General features: G+C 39.8%; 1 protein-coding gene across 1 annotated transcript in view; it reads left to right on the forward strand.

Annotated features, from left to right (window-relative positions):
* TRERF1 (transcriptional regulating factor 1) overlaps window positions 1-14,696 on the forward strand; it is a 32,999-nt gene that overhangs the window by 15,659 nt on the left and 2,644 nt on the right. The window contains 4 exon segments of the mRNA XM_018558320.1: window positions 412-487; window positions 8,724-8,812; window positions 11,799-11,912; window positions 13,036-13,215. Of these exon segments, the coding sequence (XP_018413822.1) occupies window positions 412-487; window positions 8,724-8,812; window positions 11,799-11,912; window positions 13,036-13,215 (459 nt within the window).

The following is a 14,696-nucleotide window of genomic DNA, read 5'->3' on the forward strand; positions in this document are numbered from 1 at the left end:
AGCAAACCTGAAACAAGTACACCTCTCAGGTGTTCAGATATGAATTTGTAAACTAGTGTGACTTCAATTGTTGCATTCTTGTTCTTGGCCAGTGATTTAAAATATTGATGATTGCATTGAGCATTTTTAAAACCCAAATTTGGGTTAATTATTTTTTTTAAATGCCCCTTAGCTTTAAACAAAATTAAACTTGTAAGACTGAGGACATACAATATAGTGGATGCAAGGTGTCATGGACCCGCCCCCTAAGGGGGCATCACTATAGCATGCGGCACTTACAGTGTAGTGATGTAGAAGGTGGCGCTGACAGCTGCCAGCAAAGAGAAAGAGGACCATACACATGTGTACAGTGACAGAAGAAAAGTGACAGGACCTCTGTGTAATGTGGTGTTTGAATTTTTCTTGCTGCAGGATGCCCTGGAGATGCTGCTATTGAAAGATATGCCAAGACTAACAAGCCATCCACTAGCAGACTACCACTATGCAGGTAATCTTACCAATAGCATTCCATCAACAGTTGTCTGTGTATATGTATCTGTGTGCTGAAGAATGGAAAGCAATGTGCCAGGTGCAGTAGGCCATAGCAATTATTCTTCATTGTAGTGACTTTTATACCAATAGCAATATAATGTATTGACTACTATACAGCGGTGAAAGCTGATTGGTTGCTTCTCATCATTAATAGGTACAAATGATAGACAGTGAAAGATCTCACATTATTGGTGCAATTGCCATACCACTTAGACCTACCTCAGGCTAGGTTCACACCTGCACTACACCGCACAACACCCGGGACACACGTCCCGTGATTGTGCGATCCTGTACAATGCAGGTAGCGATTGCCGCACAGCCCCATTGATTTCAATGGGGTGACATCCGCGTGGCAATCTCAGAAAAAAAAAGGTACATGTACCTTTTTTTTTTGTGATACACGACAGGCGGCTGTTTTCGGAAGCTTGGGCGGAATCGCGGCGGGAAAGCGTGCGATCCGTCCGGCGCAACGGGGTGCCATTAGAAAATAATGGCACCCACAGTGCAATCGGTTCACACCTTGGCAACTCCTGACTGTGCTGCAATCCGCGTGGAATCGTGCACGATTGCCGCGTGGTGAGGTGTCACCTAGGTGTGAACTTAGACTGAGTCTTCTCTTCACAAACGGATGTAATTAGTGACTGATTCTGAGGCTCGGTGCCAATCATTATCCCTCAGATACCTTCACAATATAAAAATGTTAAAGCTGTATTATTTAATGTTTTACCTAAGAGTAGACACCATTACATGACTGCTATCATCTTTATAAGCAAGAAACGCCTCTTGTGTGGCCTTCTCCAATACATATATTCTGAATTGAGAAAGCTTGACGGATGACATCTTCAAGAAAAATACAGCAAGTCCAGTTGCCTTGATTTATTTTTTACAAATATTATTCAATATAGTTTCACTTTGATGGACCATTGATGGAGCCTGACTTTCCCTAATTTCATGGGTGAGCTTGGCCAACTATTATCGGGTGGTGTTTTAATCAAATAACCATATAATCGTGTTTGTGGACTATAAGTCATAAAAAACGACGTGAATGCAAGTACCGTTAATCAATGAAAAACACGGCACTGTACTAGTAAATGAACATGTGTATGGTTAGGAGGTGACTTTTAACCAAGTGTTTCTAGGTGTCTCAGTGTATAAAAATAGAGTGAAAAAATCTACACAAATTGAAAAAGTCCTTCACTTTTTTACACCTTCATGTGCATGGATAACATTAGGTGACAAATCATATACTTGAAAAAATTCTGGTGAGTAAACAGAAGTATAAACGAAAATAATTATGAATGACAATTAATTGTGCTGACACAAAATAAATATAAACAGCTACAGTCTCTGTAATAAACAGCTCCGCTTCAAAGCCAAGTAGCAGAGCCTTCCAATGTTCGGTAGAGTAGTGCTTTACTGGGGTTTGTATTAAGATCAATACATCCCCCTAATAGAGTGCGTACTCGCCACAAACTTTCGGCTGTAACAGACAGCCCCAAACGTTTTGTCTGATGGGACACCGTTACTGCGTCGTCTTTCGTATCTCGTGCTTTACCATCAGTCCTCAGTGTAAAGTATTCCCACAGTCATGCAAAGAAAAATTATTTCATCGGGTAATAGTTCCAGAAATAGTTTATTTAAAATGTCTTTAAATTTTTTTGATTATTTTTAATTTTAAAAGAAATTACTCTACCGAACATTGGAAGGCTCTGCTACTTGGCTTGGAAGCGGAGCTGTTTATTACAGAGACTGTAGCTGTTTATATTTATTTCGTGTCAGCACAATTAATTGTCATTCATAATTATTTTCGTTTATACTTCTGTTTACTCACCAGAATTTTCTCAAGTATATGATTTGTCACCTAATGTTATCCATGCACATGAAGGTGTAAAAAAGTGAAGGACTTTTTCAATTTGTGTAGATTTATTCACTCTATTTTTATACACTGAGACACCTAGAAACACTTGGTTAAAAGTCACCTCCTAACCGTACACATGTTCATTTACTAGTACAGTGCCGTGTTTTTCATTGATTAACGGTACTTGCATTCATGTGGTCTTTTTATGACTTATAGTCCACAAACACGATTATATGGTTATTTGATTCACCTACTAGCGCTGTTAATTCGGTTTAAACATCTTCAGACCCAGCGGTCTTCAATACAGCAGCTTGTATTTTATATCACAATCTTTATTTATTCATATTGATGTTTTGACACGATACACTAAAAATTCATCACATTGTCTGGACATTAAAAACTTTGCAGTATCTAATATAAGTAATGTGTTAAAGAAACACTATTTTTGTTTAAATCACTGCCACCTGTGTGAGATACAACTAATTGAACTCCCAGCGCTGCTCATCTTGTTATATTATTATCGGATGGTGTAGTGGCGCTGCCTGGATGGCAGTCTAATTGAACAGTGGAATAGCTGTTAATGGAGGATGGCTATCAAGTCAAGCGCAGTTAAAGCAGAATCAAAGTTACAAATGCATGTGTCTTTAAAATCTTTACTTGAGAAATGGAACATACAGTGAAAAGCTTCCTGCAGTCTAAGAATGCTTTTTTGAGTATTGTCCTGGTGCATGTGCACAGTCCTGACAACAGCCTGGCATTTATAAAGGAGCAAGGAGCTCTGAATGCCAGGCTGGCCTCGCATGACTTCCCATCTTACTTTGCAGGGTAGTGCTGATGGGATTTTCTCCCTTATGTCACGTGGACAGGGCAGGGCTGGTGCTGCATAATCAGGAAGCCCTTCAGAAAAAAAGGGCAACGTCATAATAGAGGCAAGAGGGACCGGGTGTGTGGGGCCAGTGACACTTTAACAGAGCAATTCTAGAGATTAGTGCACAGAGGTTAGCCTGATTGGGTGCATTGTAAATATTTCCAAAACTGTTCATTGTGCTTTAGTTCCGCTGTAATGCTCAGTAACAAAGTAAAACTAAATCACAGAAGAGGCATCTCTGAGTAATGGATGTAGTAACAGGAATCTAGTGGTGTAAGCTCTAAGGCAGGATATTTTTTAAGGTTTAACCACCTGCGGACTGGCCACTGTATTAAAACGGCTGGTCCGCTGGCGCATTGTTTCGGGAGAATGTTCCTGTATTTTCCTGGCTGAAAATCCACTCAATGGTAAGTCTTGCTTTGAGGGATCCTTGCAACTTTGCAAAATGAGGGGCTACTCTGTTGCAGCCGTATAAATTGTACAAACAACATAATGGATCCAATGGAGATGGGTGGCTCAGTGGAAACTGTAGCAAAATTAAATGGAATGATACATTACTAGATGATAAGACTGCAAAGAGCTATCTGCATATAAAAGGAAAACTTTGGGGGGGCTTGCAATGTTTAAAATAGAAAAAAGGCTGAAAGTGGACCTGTGTCCAGACTATAGACATTAAAGTATTTACATATCCTTAGCAAGTGGTAAATGAGCTTTAAACCAACCCACAGCTGCTTTTAGATCTCTCCACCCTCACCAGATACCGCCCTGTTTCACTCCTTTGGTTCTCACCCAAAGTCCCCAAACAACATGAGCATTCTTAACTAGCAAACTATTTATCCTTTATATCCCTTGTCAATCACCTTCAATCTGACTCCTGCCCCAATAGTTCCACTGAAACTACCCTTACCATGGTTATGAACGACACCCTAACTACAAAATCTAAAGACCTCTGCTCCGTTCTCATTCTCTTCTCAGCTCTGACCAATTTCTGCTGCTTTAGACGCTCCTCTTTTTAGACATGAAAGGCACTTCCGTGGATGTCCATTTATAGTTATACAGTGTCTATCCATTTCTTCATCCTCTGTCAGCTGGTGTACTACAAGGTTTTGTTCTTGGACTTCTTCTCTTTTCCATTTATACTCAATGTCTTGGCTTATAGTATCACTTCTATGTGTACTATAATCTAGCCTATCTTTTTTTGATCTTGATCTTACTTCCCTTCTGCCTTGTTTTCCTTATTGTCCAACTGCTGTCTTTGCTTTCATGTCCTTTCACTTCCCTATACTTAACATGGGTAAACTCGTTTCCGTCATTTTGCTCTACTCACTTATCTGAAATGACAATTACTGTTGGAAAACACCCCAATAAGCTCAGCTGCCAAAGCTTGTTACATACTTTATTCCACTCTCTCATTTAAAGCACAAATCACAAACATTTTCCCATTATAGTCCTGTACTCATTTGTTATGGTTTTTGCACTGATTTTTGTCAGGAAGTGCCTTAAAATACTCTTTTATCTTAGCGGAAATTCACTTCATGCTCCAGCTCTATGATGCTCAGCAGTGGAGAATTTGTTCAGCTTCTTCATGTCACGGCCTCTGACAGGTCAATCAGAGAAGGGTGGGCAGTGCTGAGAATGATGGCATAGATGAGAATTGTCCACAAGCCTCACCCTAAGCATCTACATGCATGATGCAGATTTGTTGTGCGGAGGGGTTGTGTTTGATCAGGCCTGTTAATCTACACAGTGCACAGGTCAGTGTGGTCAACTCTGGTCACTCTGCTGTCTCTTGAACTGTGTGGTCATATTTAAACATACTGCAAATTGGAAGTAAACCCATGAAAATGAAGGTTTAGTGCAATATCTATTTGTCTAAGTATCTATTAAAAGCTTTTACCTTTTGTTTTACTCACTGACCATCGCCTGTCATCACCATTTTAAGAACCTATCCTGGGTTTGTCCCTTCCTCGTGCATGATACAACAAAAGTGCACACATTAGTCATATCCCAACGTATCTATTGTAACACTCTCCTTTGTGGTCTACCAACAGATGAACTAAGATCACTCTGGTCCTCTCTAGCTTCACTCATTCACCTCACTTTTATCTCTTCCAATGCTGTTCATCTCTAAAACCTCCTGTACTGATTGTCAGCAGTGGAGGGAAGTGCTTTTCTTCATCCTTATCTCCTGGCCCCCATGTTGTTTCACCTGCACTGTTGATCATCAACCCTTTTGGACTCCAGTTTATCCTCACATTCTTTGAAGCAAGCGTGTCTGCTCCTGATTGGTTGTTCTGCTGCATATGCCTTAAACAATTGATGGATCTTTAAATCGATCAACATTTAATTGTTTCCAGTGACACTTCACTGAAAAATAATCATTTTTTTTTTTTTGTAACAACATTTTTTATTTTTCAATAAAAATAGAATGGACACAGCAATTTACATGTGAATATGCAAACATTTGACATTGCTTGGGCAGGAAAAGTGCATTACAGAAAAATTATAATTTTAAGCACCAAAGGATGAGATTGATTTGGGTGAATCCAATTAAATGTTCCTTCAGCACTGTTTCTGTTTGATGACAGTTACTACTTATTGATTTTTTTTTTTTTAATCGCCCATTTAGTGGAATTAATTTCTGAAATATATGAATTTTTATTGGAATTGTTATTTTGAAAAGTAGCTTGCATCTAAGATGAGTCTGAGATCAGTTTGAAACCAGATCGAGACGTGTGAGTTTGACTTGTATAGAGAAATAAAAGCAAAGCAACCTAAAGCATGGCAAAAGCAACCGTAAACACAAGTGCTTCATAAGATCCAAATGAAAATTCAAACATTGAGTTCCTCATCTGAGTTTTGAGCTTAAGACAGTTCTTCTATCCGTCACTTTTTTTTATAAATAAGACATATACTGTAGATAAGTGTTACCCAGAACAGTGTATCAGATTCTACCTATCATTGTTCTGGTATAGTTAATACATATATGGAAGAATGGTTTCTGTAACCAGCAGTAGCACTTTTCAGTATAGGGCAAATTCTTCTAATCATTCATGAGACATTCCTGTAGTTTACCATGAGAACAGTTGACACAAGTGTCTTTTACATTAAAGACAACACCTTCCCCTTTCATGCTTAGGGTGAAGGTAGATTCTATTGCACGTTGGAGGTAATGTGACACTATCTAGATGAGGATACTCATTAGTGTTATCATTTGGCAAGAACTTGTTAGTGGATGAAAGATCATCCAGACAAGAACAAGAAACCTTCTGGATTAATTATAACCGAGAAACATATTTATCTGAAACAAAAGGGCATTAGACTGTGAGGCTCTTCAGGGCAATGACTGATCTAGTAATTGCCCTGACTGATCTATGGGCTGTGTAAACCTGTATATAGGTCTCCCTACTAAGAACTAGAGTTACACGTCCTCAGCCACCAATCAGCAGCTGACTGACCTTGAAAGTATGAATCTGATCGGTGGCTATTGGGAAATAACACCAGTCCTTGGACAGGACATGCTAATACATAAGGCTCGTTTATTGTTACTTGTAGCCATTGCATACATTAAAGTGTCTGTAAATGGATTTCTCCCTAAGCCACATAGGCCATGGCCCAGGTCGACATGACTGCCAGGGGCAGCACCTAATCATCCAGGGCAATCGAAATGTATGCTGCCCACTGCTACTTATAGGCTCACATAGACTAATGTCATCTGAACCTCCTTCCCCATTCCTCCTGCACACATATATGTACATTTGCAGCTCCCATAACCCTAAGAACAGCTATTCGCCTCCAGCTACTTTTGCTTTCATTCCCCTGAGTGTACTTCTGGTGTGGATACCTAATATAATCACTTGTAATTATCATTATTATTATTAAAGTGTATGTGATAATGTCATGTGCCCCAATGTGTTCTGGTTTAAGCCACATTCTTCCAACTAAACCTCTTTTCTTTCTGATTGAAAGTTGACATCTCTGTACTAAAGAAGTGTTTAGGTGATTGATGTGGCAAGGACTCATAATGCCTCATCTTCAGTTTTTATAACTTAGTGCTGTACGTTAGCCTAACACTATACTAGCTCAAACAAAAAACAAACTAAAGGTAGTAGGTCAAGCTGCTGGTTGTGGGAAGAAGTGAAATAAAAATGCTGGACGTGAAGATTTGTCCTACTGGTATTGCTGGCCAATTAGGATGTCAGAGTCAGTATAGGTAATCCGACTACCAGACTGTCAGCTTCTACATTCCAGAGGATCTCCACTGTCTTGTGTTGCCAAATTGCAAGATTGCGAATTGAAGCTCCACACTCCATTTGATAGTCCAGATATATCTTTACTGGATATAGGGTTAAGGGGACAGTATAGAAATGGCCATACAAATAACCCTTCATCAGGGCTTACTATGGGAGATCATGTATCAGGACTGTAAATGCTTGAAATTGGATACTGTTTTGTCCAGTGTGTGAGAATACTGTACATAAAGATCCGATTTGACCGCCTGAACATCTGCCGATAAGCTCTATGCATTCTTACACACTGGACAAAACCATATCTGATTTAAAGCCTTTACAGTCTTGATACATGTTCTCCTTTAGTAAGCCCTGATGAAGGGGGTATTTGTATGAGACCAGAAAATGCATTGGCTATTTCTAAAATGTCCCCTTAACCCTGTATTAAATAAAGGTGAATCTGAAAACACTGGTGGTGTCAGTTCAATATGGATTATGTCTCTGTGGACATGTTTACTTATTAATAATAATTTATTGAGACAATATCTTATGTGTCTTTTTGTCTCATTATTTGGGTAATTCTTTAATTCAGTACAAGAAGGAAAAAAAGCAACAGCGTGAGGTAGGTAGACTTGGGGTGAAAAAAGTATTAATCTGGTCCTGTGTAAATCTATATATAAAAAGTGCCCCAATGGTTCACTCTTCGTAAGTAAAATGATGTTCTGCTGCTTTATTTCAATAGCCACTATTACATTAGTGACAATTGTTGTTGATCCTGCTAGGTTTGGCTTCTTCCCAGTGCTTCCTGGAATAAGGTGACAATGCTATTCAGAGGCAACTATTGGCATGGTAGCAATGTCATCCTGCCATGCTCTCTTCTGTGCCATCCGCCATACTCTCCAGAACTCACTGCTCCCCTATGCTGGCAGCGGCTCCTTTTGGAAACTTTGCTGTCAACGCTGTGGTCAGTAGTTTGGCCTTGTGGTGTCTGTACAAGGAATCCTGGAAATTGTAGTAAGGAAGCTGAAAACGACATCACCAGCAGCTTCATCCTACCCACAGCAATTGTCCTACAAAGTTGTGTAATGGTCATGTGACTGAATTTTTTTTGTGTTTATTCTTATTTTTCATGATGAAATTGAGAAAGAATGCTTAGTTATTGTCTGACCGGCAATACTGGTGAAAGAGGTTATATGGGTTACAAAATCTGTAATGTAATTTTATCTACATTTTGCAGGCTCAGATTTTTGGAACAACACAGAGAAGAAGAGTTTTAACAAAGCTTTAATTTCCTGCAATAAAGATTTCTTCCATGTTCAAAAGATGGTAAGATGATATACTGTACACTTACATAAAGAATCTCTGGGAAAGAAATGTAGAGCGGATACTATACAGGGCCATGTAAAGGGGCAGCTGTGTTGTGTACAGTGTGTGACAAGTGCATCCAGGTGACATGTGTCATGGTGATTCCCTTTTGGCAGCGATCTTCAGGATGAAGCGATAATTGGTTCACAGATGGCCATCACAGCTCAGTTCCTCCAACAAGAGTCCAGAGATAAGGCCAGCTTCTGTTACTTTGCACTCAGATGCTACTGAGGTAAAGGAACAGAATAAGTTAGAATTTCTATACTCTGTGGGGTAATACTTTATACAAAATGACACAACCATTATTCTCTATATATAATTATTCATTATTTTCTATAGTAGAGTATTTTGTTTACATGCTGATGGGCTAAATGAGTAATGATCATATGTGCAATTTTATAGCCATTATTAGCCAATTATATTTCAGTTTATTGCTGCCACGTTTATGTGCTGATTATTTCTGATTGGTTGCTTTGCACTGTGTCATTGTCAAAATTATGTAAGGGTCAGTTACAAAATTGTAGGTATTGTTAGGGGTTTTTTTCAACATAACATTAGTCAGTGAATCCAAATGATGATATCAAGATTGCAATCACAGTGGGAATGGGAACATACACACCAAAATATGAACAATAGACTATTTTGCTCTATTGAAAAATGTGTGGCAGTTATACAGTATAGGCAGTGAATGTTACAAAATGCAACAGAAGGCAGACCACGGTTACATTCCCAACAGAAGGGAGTCTATTGTTACATACTCAATAGAAGGGAGTCCACAGTTGCATAAACATTACAAGGGCGTCCAAGGTTGCATACACAATGCGTGGGAGTCCACGGTTGCATACACAATAGAAGGGAGTCCATGGTTACCTACACCATAGTGTGGAGGCCACAGGTACATACACTACAGAAGAGAGTACACAGTTACATACACAAAAGAAAGGAGTATATTGTTATATGCACAATGGAAGGTAGTCAATGGTTATATAAACCAGCTTTTCTAAACCTCTTTTCAGTCATGACACTCTTAAAAAGAATGCAAAATCTTGAGGCGCCCCAGTTAAAATGTAAAAAACGTGAGTGTAACAAAAAGGACATGTGGCCCTCCAAAATCCATACTAGACTCATAGCCTGGATAGGAGTCTGGTATGAAGTTTACGGAGGGACCCAACACAAAAAAATAATGAAAGGTTCTCCCTTTCATATCAGAGTCCCCCCCCCCCTTTACATCAGAGCCCCCACCTTTCACATCAGAATTCCCACTTCATATCAGGAGCCCTCTTTACATCAGAGTTTCCCCTTCACATCATGAGTCTCCCTTCACATCATGAGTCCCCACTCCCCCTTTACATTAGACTCCTACCATCACATTTGGAGCTGCAGCTGCCGCTGCATGGCAGAGGGTGGGAGGCAAGAGAGCCTGAAAGGAGGCACACTTCCATCCTTTTCTGAATAGATCCCATACTTCAATGATTAGCGTCATTTCTTTCTATGGTGCTGGCAGCCGGCTGGCCGACCTGCACCATGCAAAGGTATGATGTTGTGTGAAACTTTCAAAGCACCCGTGAGGAAGCAGGAAGGGATCTTGATTGAGAAAGGCTGATACATACAATAGAAGAGATCCATGGTTATATACACAATAGAAGGAAGTCCATGGTCATATACTCAAATGAAGAGAGTCCATGGTTATATACTGAATAGAAGGGAGTCCATGTTTATATACACGATAGCGGGGAGACAGCGGTTATACACACAATAGCAGGTAGTCAAGAGTTGGGATGCTGTTTCCATCACAACCACACACATTTCAGCTTGTCTTTCTGTTCCAGCTGTTCTTGAATTACCTGCTAACTTAGTGAACTCAGGAAAAAGAAGTCATATAAATAATATAAAATGAAGGGTCATCTAAAAAAAATGGCTGCACTTCAGAGTAAGCAAAAGCTCATTTCCCCTTAAGAATGTTGTAATGGTTTTCCTTATAACAGAGGTTCCTAATTTTTTTTATGAAGATATGTGGCCGTGGTCATAATAGAAAGAGTGGACGTGTCATGGCTGAAAGTCCGACCATTAAGGGGAAGTTGCTTACTCACCAAGTTGAGCATAAAGAGAGCTTTTCTCAAATGTGACTGCAAAAGTGGAAATGCACTTTAATATAGAGATTAGTAAATGTACCACTAGAGGGAGCTCTGTATTTGAGGCAACCATATTTCACTTACCTGGTTAACAATCGTTGGATAAGGTATCAACCACTTAAAGTGACACTAAACTCAGGAGTTAAACCTTAAAAATGCATTCAAGTACCTTAACTATTAACAAAAATGTATCTTATTTGTGTATAACTCGGCTGTACATCATCAAATCATCTCTGAATTGGTGCTGACATTGTCCTTCCTTCTGGAAGGTGGCTACTTTTGTTCCCAATGGTCCCTGTGTGTGTTGTAAAGTAGTCAGTGCTCCAAGCTCACTCCCATGATGCACTACAATCTCAATACAAATTAGTAAACTAATTCAGAGATGATTTGATACAGCCGAGCGATACACAAATAAGATACAATGTTGTTAATAGTGAAGGTACTTGAATGCATTTTTAAGATTCAACTTCTGAGTTTAGTGTCACTTTAAGGAGAACATTGTTTTCAATGAGTGGACCTACTCACAGACTTACATTGTGAGAAGGCACTGTAAAGCACAACCTTTGTGTAGTACTGCAAAGCAGGAAGCAGAGCCTGGATACGGGATGAGAAAATATGACTGCCCCATGTATGTACACTATGTACTGTATAATTATGAATTATAAATTAAAACAAAGTTTTAAAATGTTAAATACTGAAAACATTATTTTTACATCAAGCTGATCTCTTTTATATGTACAGTGTATCTAAATCAACAACTGAAAATACCATACATTGACTTTAAGTCTTAAACAAATGTTGTCCTGCCATTCTAGATAAAGACAAAAAAAGTGTCACAGTGTGTTGAATATTACTATACATGGAAGAAAATACTGCACATGGGTCGTCGTAAAAGGATGTGTCTTGTTGAACTTAATGAAGATGACACAGTAAGTCCTGCAGCCATTTCCATTGCAAGTCAGTTAATTTACTGTTTATATTGTTGGTGTTCATGTAAAAAAAAAAAAAAATATTGCATCAAAGAAATTGTCAGAGTTGCTGTGTATTGAATAGAATTTGCACCCTAAAGTTGGCTTTAGACAAGACATTGTTTTTGCGATTTCCAGCCAAACAACATTCCCTTCTCGAAAGAAGCAGCAGACACCCACTGGCTGAATGTTCTCGGCAGGAAGAGATCAGTCTGGTGGGTTTGAAAACCTTGTCAGGGCAATTGGATCGTGTCTGCATATTTGACTCACTTAGGTTTTTGATTAACTAAACAGGACCAAGCATGAGTAAAGTTAGCCTTATAAAAACATTATTGGGGCTGTTCACTCTTCCGCCGAAGGCAGCCGAGTGAATAACCGAGCCGAAGTGAAGTGAGCCGAACGCTGTTCGGCTATTCACTACAGCCTTGTACGGCTGATTTCAGCTTTACATCGGGTAAAGTCAGCCGTACATCAGCTGCCTTCGGTCAGCCGAACATGCTCTGCATGAAGTGCAGAAGGAGTTTGACTCACTCCCTGCCGTTCACCCCTATTCTCATAGGGGCCGAATGGCAGTAAGTGAATAGCCGAATGCCGCAGAGTGGCATTCGGCTCGGCTATTCTGCTAGGTACCTCCGATGTAGCGAGCAGAATAGGAAAATAGTTAAATGAATGTAAAAAAAAAAAATTGAAAAAATATTTTAAAAATGTAAAAAAATAGGAAAATGTAAAAAAAAATGACAAATATTTTAAAGAAAAAAAAAAAAGACACGCTGACCAGAGCACAATTGACGAACTTCCACCGCATAATAAAGCATCTGATAGATGCCGGCAAAATAAAAACAATTGGTTGGAGCTAGCGGCGACAGCTAGCTCCGCCCAACTGTTTCCTATTCACCTGCCAGAGTCTTCTAGCAGGTCCCGGACAATGAATAACAACTGCGCCCAGTTGTTATTGTTTAATGACAGATCAGGGTCCCCAGGTCTGCATCAACACTGTACCACCTAGAACCTCTTTGCTGATCTTAAGACTCTCTTCATTTGTGAAAAATTAGGTAGGGAATTCAGATTTAATTTTGTTTCCTAGACAAGCGTTGATGATGTGGATGATGAAGAAGAACTTCAAGACAGGAAATATGAAGAGGACTCTGAACAAGTGCAGAAATCCCCAAATCCTCTTCACCCAGCAGGGGTGGGCAATGCAGTGGCTGAAAACCTCGCCCCCCCTGTTGGATCATTTGTGTGTGAAATGGGAAACTGTGGAGCTGTAAGTACATTACTCATATTTTTGAGCTTTTATATTTGACTTGAAAGATGCTGGCTCTGGTGGTTTGGATAGTTTATACAGATGCCCCCTGGAAGGCTTTTTTGGGAACAGTTCCAGGTACAGCTAACTGGTAGAAGACACAAGAGGTATAATATCTCCTAGCTGGCTTGAGAACTTGGCTGTATTAAGTGGTAAAGAGAAGTCTGGTTCTTCTAAGGATTAAAGAACACAGAATCCTCAATTAAAAAATGTCTAACACATGCGGTGTTTTTGATTCAGTGTGCTATTTTCTTATTCAGCCTTTCTCAATCAGGGTGTGCCTTCTGGCTTCCTCAGGGGTGCTTCAAAATTTTCACACAAAGTCATGGCTCTGTTGTGAAGAGGGCTCCTGATGTGAATGAAGGGGCTCTGAGATGAAGGGGGGGGGGGCTTCTAAAGTAAAGGGGGGCTGTGATGTTAAGTAGATTCTGATGTAAAGTGTTTGCTGATGATACTCAGTGTTTGCTGATGATACCAAAATTGGGAGGGTAATAGATATGGATTTAGACATTGTAACATTACAGGAGGACCTGGATAAAATTGGGGAGTGGGTAAATGTATGGCAGATGAGGTTTAATGTAGATAAATGCAAAGTAATGCACTTTGGAGTTAAAAATAGGCAAATGGGCTATACACTTATGGGCATGCCACTAGGGAAGTCAGTAATGGAGAAAGATTTGGCGGTCATTGTAGACCACAGATTGAGGAATAGCTTGCAGTGCCAGGCGGCTGTAAACAGAGCAAGTAGAGTCCTGTCTTGTATTAGGAAAGGAATGTATTGCAGGGGCAAGTCCATAATTTTGCCACTCTACAAAGCACTAGTTCGGCCTCATCTGGAGTATGCGGTCCAGTTTGGGTCACCAGTCCTCAGAAAAGATGTCCTTGAGCTGGAAAAAGTCCAGCGGAGGGCAACCAAACTCATCAAGGGGTTGGAGGACCAGAGCTATGAAACAAGACTGTTAAAATTAAATATGTTCTCTTCGGAAGTAAGGAGATTAAGGGGGGACATGATTTTCCTGTATAAAATGTGCAATGGTAAAGGCAACATTATTAGCAAACTCTTTACGATTAATCCCATAACAAAGACTAGAGGCCACCACCTTGAATTGGTGGAAAAAACATTTTCAGCACAAGGGGCGCAAGGGGTTCTTCTCAGTTAGAGCGGTTAAGGTCTGGAACTCACTGCCACAGGCAGTGATTTCAGCAAAGAGTGTGGAATCATTCAAGAAACACTTAGACGTTTTCCTTGGAGACCATAACATTCAGGGGTACAGGTACTGCTAAGAGCAAAATCACACATGGACTCATACACACGCACACACACCAGCTCAATCATACACGCAATAGGTTGGACTTGATGGACTTAAGTTTTTATTCAACCTCAAATACTATGTAACTATGTAAACACATTTTGTTTTTCATTTTTGCGTCCCCCCCCCCCC

Source organism: Nanorana parkeri, unplaced genomic scaffold, assembly GCF_000935625.1.
Source record: "Nanorana parkeri isolate BGI_ZX_2015 unplaced genomic scaffold, ASM93562v1 scaffold1, whole genome shotgun sequence".
In the NCBI taxonomy this organism is placed as follows: domain Eukaryota; kingdom Metazoa; phylum Chordata; class Amphibia; order Anura; family Dicroglossidae; genus Nanorana; species Nanorana parkeri.